This window comes from Oncorhynchus clarkii, unplaced genomic scaffold (genome assembly GCF_045791955.1).
Source record: "Oncorhynchus clarkii lewisi isolate Uvic-CL-2024 unplaced genomic scaffold, UVic_Ocla_1.0 unplaced_contig_560_pilon_pilon, whole genome shotgun sequence".
In the NCBI taxonomy this organism is placed as follows: Eukaryota; Metazoa; Chordata; class Actinopteri; order Salmoniformes; family Salmonidae; genus Oncorhynchus; species Oncorhynchus clarkii.
This window is the reverse complement of record NW_027260879.1, coordinates 45,353-59,317: the sequence shown is the minus strand read 5'-3', so window position 1 is coordinate 59,317 and position 13,965 is coordinate 45,353. Positions and strand designations below refer to the sequence as shown.

Genomic DNA, 13,965 nt, shown 5'->3' with positions numbered 1-13,965 from the left:
GTGTTATCACTACGTTATAAAGTGTTACCTGGTGTTGGGAAGGAGTGTATTACTGTTAAGAAGTGTATAATGTTGTGTTATCACTACGTTATAAAGTGTTACCTGGTGTTGGGGACGAGTGTATTACTGTTAAGAAGTGTATTATGTTGTGTTATCACTACGTTATAAAGTGTTACCTGGTGTTGGGGACGAGTGTATTACTGTTAAGAAGTGTATTATGTTGTGTTATCACTACGTTATAAAGTGTTACCTGGTGTTGGGGAAGGAGTGTATTACTGTTAAGAAGTGTATTATGTTGTGTTATTACTACGTTATAAAGTGTTACCTGGTGTTGGGAAGGAGTGTATTACTGTTAAGAAGTGTATTATGTTGTGTTATTACTACGTTATAAAGTGTTACCTGGTGTTGGGAAGGAGTGTATTACTGTTAGGTGTATTATGTTGTGTTATCACTACGTTATAAAGTGTTACCTGGTGTTGGGGAAGGAGTGTATTACTGTTAAGAAGTGTATTATGTTGTGTTATTACTACGTTATAAAGTGTTACCTGGTGTTGGGAAGGAGTGTATTACTGTTAGGTGTATTATGTTGTGTTATCACTACGTTATAAAGTGTTACCTGGTGTTGGGAAGGAGTGTATTACTGTTAGGTGTATTATGTTGTGTTATCACTACGTTATAAAGTGTTACCTGGTGTTGGGGAAGGAGTGTATTACTGTTAGGTGTATTATGTTGTGTTATCACTACGTTATAAAGTGTTACCTGGTGTTGGGAAGGAGTGTATTACTGTTAGGTGTATTATGTTGTGTTATCACTACGTTATAAAGTGTTACCTGGTGTTGGGAAGGAGTGTATTACTGTTAGGTGTATTATGTTGTGTTATTACTACGTTATAAAGTGTTACCTGGTGTTGGGAAGGAGTGTATTACTGTTAGGTGTATTATGTTGTGTTATCACTACGTTATAAAGTGTTACCTGGTGTTGGGAAGGAGTGTATTACTGTTAAGTGTATTATGTTGTGTTATTACTACGTTATAAAGTGTTACCTGGTGTTGGGAAGGAGTGTATTACTGTTAGGTGTATTATGTTGTGTTATCACTACGTTATAAAGTGTTACCTGGTGTTGGGAAGGAGTGTATTACTGTTAGGTGTATTATGTTGTGTTATTACTACGTTATAAAGTGTTACCTGGTGTTGGGAAGGAGTGTATTACTGTTAAGAAGTGTATTATGTTGTGTTATCACTACGTTATAAAGTGTTACCTGGTGTTGGGAAGGAGTGTATTACTGTTAAGTGTATTATGTTGTGTTATCACTACGTTATAAAGTGTTACCTGGTGTTGGGAAGGAGTGTATTACTGTTAGGTGTATTATGTTGTGTTATCACTACGTTATAAAGTGTTACCTGGTGTTGGGAAGGAGTGTATTACTGTTAAGAAGTGTATTATGTTGTGTTATTACTACGTTATAAAGTGTTACCTGGTGTTGGGGAAGGAGTGTATTACTGTTAAGAAGTGTATTATGTTGTGTTATCACTACGTTATAAAGTGTTACCTGGTGTTGGGAAGGAGTGTATTACTGTTAAGAAGTGTATTATGTTGTGTTATTACTACGTTATAAAGTGTTACCTGGTGTTGGGAAGGAGTGTATTACTGTTAGGTGTATTATGTTGTGTTATCACTACGTTATAAAGTGTTACCTGGTGTTGGGGAAGGAGTGTATTACTGTTAAGAAGTGTATTATGTTGTGTTATCACTACGTTATATAGTGTTACCTGGTGTTGGGAAGGAGTGTATTACTGTTAAGAAGTGTATTATGTTGTGTTATCACTACGTTATAAAGTGTTACCTGGTGTTGGGAAGGAGTGTATTACTGTTAAGAAGTGTATTATGTTGTGTTATCACTACGTTATAAAGTGTTACCTGGTGTTGGGAAGGAGTGTATTACTGTTAAGAAGTGTATTATGTTGTGTTATCACTACGTTATAAAGTGTTACCTGGTGTTGGGAAGGAGTGTATTACTGTTAAGAAGTGTATTATGTTGTGTTATTACTACGTTATAAAGTGTTACCTGGTGTTGGGAAGGAGTGTATTACTGTTAGGTGTATTATGTTGTGTTATCACTACGTTATAAAGTGTTACCTGGTGTTGGGAAGGAGTGTATTACTGTTAGGTGTATTATGTTGTGTTATTACTACGTTATAAAGTGTTACCTGGTGTTGGGGAAGGAGTGTATTACTGTTAAGAAGTGTATTATGTTGTGTTATTACTACGTTATAAAGTGTTACCTGGTGTTGGGAAGGAGTGTATTACTGTTAGGTGTATTATGTTGTGTTATCACTACGTTATAAAGTGTTACCTGGTGTTGGGAAGGAGTGTATTACTGTTAGGTGTATTATGTTGTGTTATCACTACGTTATAAAGTGTTACCTGGTGTTGGGAAGGAGTGTATTACTGTTAAGAAGTGTATTATGTTGTGTTATCACTACGTTATAAAGTGTTACCTGGTGTTGGGAAGGAGTGTATTACTGTTAGGTGTATTATGTTGTGTTATCACTACGTTATAAAGTGTTACCTGGTGTTGGGGACGAGTGTATTACTGTTAAGAAGTGTATTATGTTGTGTTATCACTACGTTATAAAGTGTTACCTGGTGTTGGGAAGGAGTGTATTACTGTTAAGAAGTGTATTATGTTGTGTTATCACTACGTTATAAAGTGTTACCTGGTGTTGGGAAGGAGTGTATTACTGTTAAGAAGTGTATTATGTTGTGTTATCACTACGTTATAAAGTGTTACCTGGTGTTGGGGAAGGCGCACTCGGAACCGTACTCCTGGACGTGCATCCCGAAGAAACACACGTCCACACCGTCAATCTCCTCAAATGCAAAAAGTGCTTTGGTTCTGTAAGGGAAGGTCTCCTGCATTTCACCCGAGTCCACAAACCTGGGGAGACAAACACAGTTAATCAATTCATTAGTGAATGAAACATTTATATAGTGCTTTTACTAGTAAGGGAGAAATCTCCACATCCACAACCACAGGGAACGTCACTCATCATTAACGGTGTAGACGCCTTCTGCCACAGAATCTCCTCAGCACTATCAAGAACACTACCGCGCCATCGCTTTCCAACCAAGGTGCATGAACAAAGGAGCAAACTGAAGATGAAAAACATATTGGAGCAACTCTTGGAAGACAACTTTATTAGAATAATCCTCAATGAACATCTTTCTCAACATGTTCAATAAACTGGTTTAAAAAGTATTGATGAGGGGCCATTTCACTGTTGGAGCAGCTGCAGTCCTTCCTTACCTAGATTTCATGCCAGGTTTGATTTCAACATTTTTGTCGGAGCTAGCCACCACCCGTACAAACACCTCCCCGGCCTCAGGGTGGTTCTGCCTCTTCAAGTACTTATTCACCCGGTCCTCGATGTACATGCCCAACCTCGTCGTCTGTAGCCCTGCGAGACAGATAACATCAAATTCTTCAGTTGTCCTACAGGTTATACAGATGCAGGTCATATCAAACCTCACATCCTCATCACAAGTTACTGAAATAACTTCCATCACACGTCTACAATGGTGGATCCACTCGGATCGCCACAATTATTCAACACAATCTCAAACTTACTTTTGGCAGCGAACTTGTTCTCTTTCCTCGTCTTGCCGGACTTCTTCAGACAGATGTCGCAAATGAAGCTGAGGGAAAGTGGAAGTGTCAAATAGACAGTCAGAAACAGTGATCAGAAGACACACGGGGCCGTTGGTCTGTTCAGGGTACATGAGGCTTACCCCGATGGCCAGATGACATCATAATGCAGCACACAGATCTGGTGCATCTTTCGTCCACAGTCTTTACATTCAACAAACCTGTGTGAGGAGAGAGAGAAGGCTGGTCAGAGAAGGTACACCAACACCTCGGTCTCCAAGAGGAGACTTGCTTGTTCACAGATACTGCAGAGTGGGTAATAGATACAACAGTTGACTGACATATGGTCTCCAAGAGGAGACTTGCTTGTTCACAGATACTGCAGAGTGGGTAATAGATACAACAGTTGACTGACATATGGTCTCCAAGAAGAGACTTGCTTGTTCACAGATACTGCAGAGTGGGTAATAGATACAACAGTTGACTGACATATGGTCTCCAAGAGGAGACTTGCTTGTTCACAGATACTGCAGAGTGGGTAATAGATACAACAGTTGACTGACATATGGGCGTGAGACAAAATACTAATGCGTTGGACAACTGTATGTACAAGAGTTGGGGGTCAATTCAGGAAGTGACTTCAATTCATTAAAATTCACGATTGAAATGGAATTGACCCCGAACCTTGGTATACACCCTTTAAAAATGTAATGGAAAATGTCAGTGACTGATAGTAATGAATCTAGTTACATAAAATATCAGTTAGAATTGTCACCTAATTCAAAACACTTTTGCAGCCACCATTGCCCATGTACTTGGGGAGGTCATCTCACGCTCCGTGATCGAATGGGAAAAGCGAGGGACAGGTTCAAGAGATAAGGCTCATACACTATTCACCATCAATGGTTATTCATTTTAATTTCTTTGTTTGACAGATCTCTCAGCTCAGGACAAGACTTTCATCCTCCGGTATTTTAAATGCAGTGTATCCACTTGTGTGGCTGATTAGTGTTTTTAAATGGTCCAAATAAAGCTAGTACTGTGATGCATACTGTACATACTGTGATGTATACTGTACATACTGTGATGCATACTGTGCATACTGTGATGCATACTGTACATACTGTGATGCATACTGTACATACTGTGATGCATACTGTGATGCATACTGTACATACTGTGATGCACACTGTGATGCACACTGTGATGCATACTGTGATGCATACTGTGATGCATACTGTGATCTGTGATGCATACTGTGCATACTGTGATGCATACTGTGCATACTGTGATGCATACTGTGCATACTGTGATGCATACTGTGCATACTGTGATGCATACTGTACATGACGGCTCGTCGCCAACGGATTTAGAAGCTTTAAAGCAGAATGAAAAGGGCTAAATCCCCATTAAACGTAAACAGTTTGAAACGGTAAGGTACACCAATACTCACGGTTCTGGATCCAACATGTCATTTTTCTTCTTTTCAAACTGGTCTTTAGATATCATACTGGAGGACAGAGAGACAACGGACGACCAGTTAGAATCAGTTCTGATACTCTACAGCCAACGCCCCCAACACGCAGCCCACTCATACGAATACAGATTCCCTTTTTTCATAAGCTTTGACTATAATTAGCTAAGCCTACCACTTCTGGACCAGTATTTATAATCATGGACTAAGGATATCCACCAAGGAAAGATGGAATCAGTGGAGACTTAAGGGCGGTTACATCCACTAACAAAATGTTCACTTAGTCATGTATTGATGAAAATTCAAGTTAAGTGAAAGTTAGGATTCGCTCCAGAATATGGTAAAAAATATAAAAACTACGGAACTAATCCAAATCAAACAGAGCATTGTTTCCCAGTGTTTTTTCAATGTATTGACATGAAAACGTTACCACAGATTCCACCACGAACTTACGTCTGTGGCTGTGCCGGGTCGTCTCCCAGGGTGACGCTATTGCCCTGGATCTCGTTGAAGCACTTCTCACAAAAGTGATACCTGTCGGCAACAAGGCCATATTTGGGTGAGCTAGAGCGGGCACACAGTAGCAGAAGCACAGGGAAAGTTGGCAAGCCGGCACACGTGTGGCAGAATGAGTTGCAGAAATGGTTGTCAGAATGGCAAAGCATAACACAGGCAGAGGACAGAGGACAGAGACAAGAGGACAGAAAGACAGGACAGAGACAAGAGGACAGAAAGGCAGAGGACAGAGACAAGAGGACAGAAAGACAGGACAGAGACAAGATGACAGAAAGACAGAGGACAGAGACAAGAGGACAGAGACAAGATGACAGAAAGACAGAGGAAAGAGACAAGAGGACAGAAAGACAGAGGACAGACAAGATGACAGAAAGACAGAGGACAGAGACAAGAGGACAGGGCAGAGTGAAGGTAGAACACAGGTTAGTCACCATGAGAATGGTCATGACAGTCATTCACACATCTTCTCATACAAGCATACTGAAATGACACAGGAACACTAACCATGTTGATGGGAGGAACATGAATGTTAACATAAGCAAAGTAAATCATTAGTACATCTGAATATCCATACTACTAAGTATAACCACTTCGCTGAACTACTAAGTTCCACTACTTCTCCACGTAAAGCTTTAGTAATGCGCAGGCATATGATATGATTGATATGATGATGTCAGTTGGGAGACTGTTGGAGTGAATGCCAGCCCTGGTGATGTAGGGGAGAGAGGGATGCACACAGAACACACAGACATATGGATCACCTCTGCTTGTCTTTGGAACTTTTCATAACAATTTTTGTTGAAATTACTTTTAAAAATGTGGGTAATGTGGGTAAATAACTAGTGTAAAATGCATCAACGTGCTTCCAGAAGGGATAGAGTAGTTAACCCTAACGAGCTTCACTGCGCTGAGTTCAGATTAACTCCACTACATGCAACTGCAATGCATCCGCAATATTTGGAGCTACTGAAGTGCAATAGCAATGTGTGAACAGCAGGGGGCGCAGTGGTGCTGATATTGCAGCACATCGGGCTTGAAGGGAAACCTGAAGATCCTGTCAATGTAGGCTACACTCCTTTTAACAACATGTAACCCTTCCAGTATCCAGTACGCACCATCCCTCTGGTGAAATGCCCTCTTAGAATACTCTCAACATAATTATTCATTGTTTTACATGTACCTGAACTAACATTACAATGTACTGTGAGAGCACAATCCTATTCCCCCTTCTCTCTCCATCTCCCCCTTTCCTTCACCTGCCCTGCCTACTTACAGCACCCCCCACCCACCCGGAGTGTGGACTTACCTGTTCTGGTAGCTGAAGTAGGTTCCGTCTCTGGAGATGGTGCACAGCTGCTTGCCATAGCAGCAGAGGGTCTGGGGTGAGAACTCAAACTGTGGAGGAACACAGGGAGAAAGGGTTAGTGAATCCACTTCTACACTGTCTAGCATTCAGCCAGGTCAGTCCTGCCCACAGATTCTCCCAAATTAAAACCTAGTGTTCCTCTGAAAGTTCCCCTTTCACTGGTACGTATAGTCTCAGGCTTACATCCCAGAGGGCACTCTATTCCCTATGTAGTATACATTTTTTTTTTTACCAGGGCCCATAGGGCATAGTGCACTACATAGGGAATAGAGTGCCATTTGGGAAGCACACTCAGTGTCACAAGTACGACAGGAAGTCAAAAGGCTCATCATGTTAAGTCAAGTGTTTCAATCTTTATAAGGACCATCTAGCCATGGGGTCATACAGGTGTCTGTCTGTCACACAGTAAACACAGCAGCGCATGGTTATGCATGTCTGGAGGGGTTAGGGATGTTTCTTGTCGTGTCATTTCAGACTTAAATACCATCACTAACCAACTTCCAACCCGGTTACTCAACCCTGCACCTTAGAGGCTGCTGCCCTATATACATAGACTTGGAATCACTGGCCACTTTACTAATGGAACACTAGTCACTTTAATCAAGTTCAAATAATGATGACATACTGCTTTACTCATCTCATATGTATATACTGTATTCTATTCTACTGTATTTTAGTCAATGCCACTCCGACATTGCTCTATCTAATATTCATATATTTCTTCATTCCATTATTTTACTTTTAGATTGTGTGTATTGTTAAGATAGTACTGCATTGTTGGCGCTAGGAACACAAGCATCCACTAAATATGTGTATGTGACCAGTAAAACCTGATTAGAATGGCAGGGCATTGTATCCTCTTAAATGACGTAAAATATTCAGACCCCTTGACTTGATCCACATTGTTACGTTACAGTCTTATTCTAAAATAGATTGTTTTTTCCCCCTCATCAATCGACACACCCTACCCCATAATGACAAAGCAAAAACAGGTTCAGACATTCTTGCAAAAAAAACGTCACATTTACAAAATTATTCAGACCCTTTACTCAGTACTTTGTAGAAGCACCTCTGGCAGCGATTACAGCCTTCAGTCTTAGGTGACGCTACAAGCTTGGCACACCTATATTTGCGAGTTTCTCCCATTCTTCTCTGCAGATCCTCTCAAGCTCTGTCAGGTTGGATGGGGAGCGTCACTGCACAGCTATTTTCAGGTCTCTACAGAGATGTTCAATCGGGTTGAAATCCGGGCTCTGGCTGGGCCACTCAAGGACATTCAGAGACTTGTCCTGAAGCCACTCCTGCGTTGTCTTGGTTGTGTGCTTAGGGTCATTGTCCTGTTGGAAGGTGAACCTTCACCCCACTCTGAGGTCCTGAGCAGGTTTTCATCAAGGATCTCTCTGTACTTTGCTCTGTACATCTTTGCCTCGATCCTGACAAGTCTCCCAGTCCCTGCTGCTGAAAATAAAAAAACGCTCCCACAGCATGATGCTGCCACCAACATGCTTCACCGTAGGGATGGTGCCAGGTTTCCTCCAGATATGACACTTGGCATTCAGGCCAAAGACTTCAATTTTGGTTTCATCAGACCAAAGAATCTTGTTTCTCATGGTCTGGGAGGCTAGTCAGGATCGAGGCAAAGATGGGTGTATCGTCGGACGGGGCCACATTGTTTCCCGACCCCTCCCGTCTCAGCCTCCAGTATTTATGCTGCAATAGTTTGTGTCGGGGGGCTAGGGTCAGTCTTATGTCTGGAGTATTTATCCTCTCTGAGCCCTAGGGCCATGCCTCAGGACTACCTGGCCTGATGAGTCCTTGCTGCTGCTCCAGTTTCAACTGTTCTGCCTGCGGCTATGGAACCCTGATCTGTTCACCGGAAGTGCTACCTTGTCCCGGACCTGCTGTTTTCAACTCTCTAGAGACAGCAGGAGCGGTAGAGATACTCTGAATGATCGGCTATGAAAAGCCAACTGACATTTACTCCTGAGGTGCTGACCTGTTGCCCCCTCTACAACCACTGTGATTATTATTATTTGACCCTGCTGGTCATCTATGAAGATTTGAACATCTTGGCCATGTTCTGTTATAATCTCCACCCGGCACAGCCAGAAGAGGACTGGCCACCCCTCATAGCCTGGTTCCCTCTGTTTTTTCCTAGGTTCTGGCCTTTCTAGGGAGTTTTTCCTAGCCACCATGCTTCTACACCTGCATTGCTTGCTGTTTGGGGTTTTAGGTTGGGTTTCTGTACAGCACTTTGTGGCATCAGCTGATGTAAGAAGGGCTTTCTTCTGGCTAATTATAATTATTTTGAATGAAAAAATGTATTGATTCTCCAATCTCCAGAGGAACTCTGTCAGAGTGACCATCGGGTTCTTGGTCACGTCCCTCAAAGGCCCTTCTCCCCCAATTGCTCAGTTTGGCCGAGTGGCCAGCTCTAGGAAGAGTCTTGGTGGTTCCAAACTTCTTCCATTTAAGAATGATGGAGGCCACTGAATTGTTTTGGTACCCTTCCCCAGATTTGTGCCTCGACACAATCCTGTCTCAGAGCTCTACGGGCAATTCCTTCGACCTCACGGCTTGGTTTTTGCTCTGACATGCACTGTCAACTGTGGGACCTTATATAGACAGGTGTGTGCCTTTCCAAATCATGTCCAATCAATTGAATTTACCACAGGTGGACTCCAATCAAGTTGTAGAAACATCTCAAGGATGATCAATGGAAACAGGATGTACCTGAGCTCAATTTCAAGTCTCAGACAAGGGTTTGAATACTTATGTAAATAAGGTATCAGTTTTTTTTTAATTTTTATATATATATAAAAAAAACTGTTTTTGCTTTGTAATTATAGGGTGTTGTGTTTAGATCTAGAAGGATTTTTATTTATTTAATCCATTTTAGAATAAGGCTGTAACGTAAAAAAAATGTGGAAACGGGGTCTGAAAACTTTTTGAATGCACTGTAGGTCATCAGCAGCAATGTGCCATGGTTTCCCACCTTGAGGGCGTCAACAGCCCAAACCTGGCTAACAAACCCGTATATCAAGGGACACAAGTTCTTCCTATTTAGGTAACTCCTGGCCCTCACGATAACCTACAGTTGGAGCTGAGAGTTTCTCCTCGCCCTAACGATAACATACAATTAGAGCTGAGAGTTTCTCCTGGCCCTCACGATAACATACAATTAGAGCTGAGAGTTTCTCCTGGCCCTAACGATAACCTACAGTTAGAGCTGAGAGTTTCTCCTGGCCCTAACGATAACCTACAATTAGAGCTGAGAGTTTCTCCTGGCCCTAGCGATAACATACAATTAGAGCTGAGAGTTTCTCCTGGCCCTAACAATAACCTACAATTAGAGCTGAGAGTTTCTCCTGGCCCTAACGATAACATACAATTAGAGCTGAGAGTTTCTCCTGGCCCTAACGATAACCTACAGTTAGAGCTGAGAGTTTCTCCTGGCCCTAACGATAACCTACAATTAGAGCTGAGTTTCTCCTGGCCCTCACGATAACCTACAGTTAGAGCTGAGAGTTTCTCCTGGCCCTAACGATAACCTACAGTTAGAGCTGAGAGTTTCTCCTGGCCCTAACGATAACATACAATTAGAGCTGAGTTTCTCCTGGCCCTAACGATAACCTACAGTTAGAGCTGAGAGTTTCTCCTGGCCCTAACGATAACCTACAATTAGAGCTGAGTTTCTCCTGGCCCTAACGATAACATACAATTAGAGCTGAGAGTTTCTCCTGGCCCTAACGATAACATACAATTAGAGCTGAGTTTCTCCTGGCCCTAACGATAACCTACAGTTAGAGCTGAGAGTTTCTCCTGGCCCTAACGATAACATACAATTAGAGCTGAGTTTCTCCTGGCCCTAACGATAACCTACAGTTAGAGCTGAGAGTTTCTCCTGGCCCTAACGATAACCTACCATTAGAGCTGAGAGTTTCTCCAGATCACAAAACTTGTAGTCTCCCTTCCACCTTCTCTCCATTACTCTTCCTTCCCTCCCATCATCTCACCTTCCTGCCACAGCAGTAGCCCAGGCTGACCATGACAGGGTCTATCTCCAGCTCAAACACCACTAACCTCCCGCTCTACTCCTTCTCTTTCCTCCACTAACATCTCTCCATCTCTCCTCCTTCCCTCCCATCATCTCACCTTCCTGCCACAGCAGTAGCCCAGGCTGACCATGACAGGGTCTATCTCCAGCTCAAACACCACTAACCTCCCGCTCTACTCCTTCTCTTTCCTCCACTAACATCTCTCCATCTCTCCTCCTTCCCTCCCATCATCTCACCTTCCTGCCACAGCAGTAGCCCAGGCTGACCATGACAGGGTCTATCTCCAGCTCAAACACCACTAACCTCCCGCTCTACTCCTTCTCTTTCCTCCACTAACATCTCTCCATCTCTCCTCCTTCCCTCCCATCATCTCACCTTCCTGCCACAGCAGTAGCCCAGGCTGACCATGACAGGGTCTATCTCCAGCTCAAACACCACTAACCTCCCGCTCTACTCCTTCTCTTTCCTCCACTAACATCTCTCCATCTCTCCTCCTTCCCTCCCATCATCTCACCTTCCTGCCACAGCAGTAGCCCAGGCTGACCATGACAGGGTCTATCTCCAGCTCAAACACCACTAACCTCCCGCTCTACTCCTTCTCTTTCCTCCACTAACATCTCTCCATCTCTCCTCCTTCCCTCCCATCATCTCACCTTCCTGCCACAGCAGTAGCCCAGGCTGACCATGACAGGGTCTATCTCCAGCTCAAACACCACTAACCTCCCGCTCTACTCCTTCTCTTTCCTCCACTAACATCTCTCCATCTCTCCTCCTTCCCTCCCATCATCTCACCTTCCTGCCGCAGCAGTAGCCCAGGCTGACCATGACAGGGTCTATCTCCAGCTCAAACACCACTAACCTCCCGCTCTACTCCTTCTCTTTCCTCCACTAACATCTCTCCATCTCTCCTCCTTCCCTCCCATCATCTCACCTTCCTGCCACAGCAGTAGCCCAGGCTGACCATGACAGGGTCTATCTCCAGCTCAAACACCACTAACCTCCCGCTCTACTCCTTCTCTTTCCTCCACTAACATCTCTCCATCTCTCCTCCTTCCCTCCCATCATCTCACCTTCCTGCCACAGCAGTAGCCCAGGCTGACCATGACGGGGTCTATCTCCAGCTCAAACACCACTAACCTCCCGCTCTACTCCTTCTCTTTCCTCCACTAACATCTCTCCATCTCTCCTCCTTCCCTCCCATCATCTCACCTTCCTGCCACAGCAGTAGCCCAGGCTGACCATGACGGGGTCTATCTCCAGCTCAAACACCACTAACCTCCCGCTCTACTCCTTCTCTTTCCTCCACTAACATCTCTCCATCTCTCCTCCTTCCCTCCCATCATCTCACCTTCCTGCCACAGCAGTAGCCCAGGCTGACCATGACAGGGTCTATCTCCAGCTCAAACACCACTAACCTCCCGCTCTACTCCTTCTCTTTCCTCCACTAACATCTCTCCATCTCTCCTCCTTCCCTCCCATCATCTCACCTTCCTGCCACAGCAGTAGCCCAGGCTGACCATGACAGGGTCTATCTCCAGCTCAAACACCACTAACCTCCCGCTCTACTCCTTCTCTTTCCTCCACTAACATCTCTCCATCTCTCCTCCTTCCCTCCCATCATCTCACCTTCCTGCCACAGCAGTAGCCCAGGCTGACCATGACAGGGTCTATCTCCAGCTCAAACACCACTAACCTCCCGCTCTACTCCTTCTCTTTCCTCCACTAACATCTCTCCATCTCTCCTCCTTCCCTCCCATCATCTCACCTTCCTGCCACAGCAGTAGCCCAGGCTGACCATGACAGGGTCTATCTCCAGCTCAAACACCACTAACCTCCCGCTCTACTCCTTCTCTTTCCTCCACTAACATCTCTCCATCTCTCCTCCTTCCCTCCCATCATCTCACCTTCCTGCCACAGCAGTAGCCCAGGCTGACCATGACAGGGTCTATCTCCAGCTCAAACACCACTAACCTCCCGCTCTACTCCTTCTCTTTCCTCCACTAACATCTCTCCATCTCTCCTCCTTCCCTCCCATCATCTCACCTTCCTGCCACAGCAGTAGCCCAGGCTGACCATGACAGGGTCTATCTCCAGCTCAAACACCACTAACCTCCCGCTCTACTCCTTCTCTTTCCTCCACTAACATCTCTCCATCTCTCCTCCTTCCCTCCCATCATCTCACCTTCCTGCCACAGCAGTAGCCCAGGCTGACCATGACAGGGTCTATCTCCAGCTCAAACACCACTAACCTCCCGCTCTACTCCTTCTCTTTCCTCCACTAACATCTCTCCATCTCTCCTCCTTCCCTCCCATCATCTCACCTTCCTGCCACAGCAGTAGCCCAGGCTGACCATGACGGGGTCTATCTCCAGCTCAAACACCTCGGCCAGCTTGGAGCAGTACTTGTAGACGCGGGACGTCTTGCGGTTGTAGATCCAGGCGTTGTTGAACATGACCCAGATGTCTTCCACATACTGCCAGGGTTCCTGGTACTGACCTGTGTCCAGCTTACGCTTTATAGTGGACAGGTCCATAGGTTTCTTCACTATGTCAAAGTAGTCCTGAAGGGGGGGAGGAGGGGAATGGTTAGAAGAGAGTTAAGTGGTACTGAGTTAATGGTGCCTTATCATTCGCTACCAAGCTTCAGGACAATCAATGAAATGTGGCTGTGAGCGACAGGTTCACTGATATTGTGAGAGCTTCACTGATATTGTGAGAGCTTCACTGATATTGTGAGAGCTTCACTGATAGCTCTGACCAGAATGATATGGACATGGTTATGAGAGAGATCCTTAATCCTTATTGAGCCTCGGCTAGATCTATGAGATCTGCATAGAACTGAGTAACGAGTTAATTTGTCATTTGTTTTCATATCAATACATGACTAGGCATAACCAATCAAGA

At 44.2% G+C, this 13,965-nt stretch overlaps 1 protein-coding gene across 1 annotated transcript in view; it reads right to left on the bottom strand.

Annotated features, from left to right (window-relative positions):
* The window catches only part of LOC139402052 (CREB-binding protein-like), a 65,362-nt gene that overhangs the window by 8,194 nt on the left and 43,203 nt on the right, over positions 1-13,965 (bottom strand). The window contains exons 16-23 of the mRNA XM_071146111.1: positions 13,383-13,622; positions 6,944-7,032; positions 5,575-5,655; positions 5,101-5,157; positions 3,791-3,868; positions 3,630-3,697; positions 3,309-3,459; positions 2,793-2,939 (exon numbers count right to left, since the gene is read on the bottom strand). Coding sequence (XP_071002212.1) covers positions 2,793-2,939; positions 3,309-3,459; positions 3,630-3,697; positions 3,791-3,868; positions 5,101-5,157; positions 5,575-5,655; positions 6,944-7,032; positions 13,383-13,622 — 911 coding nt within the window. The remainder of the gene's footprint in view (positions 1-2,792; positions 2,940-3,308; positions 3,460-3,629; positions 3,698-3,790; positions 3,869-5,100; positions 5,158-5,574; positions 5,656-6,943; positions 7,033-13,382; positions 13,623-13,965) is intronic.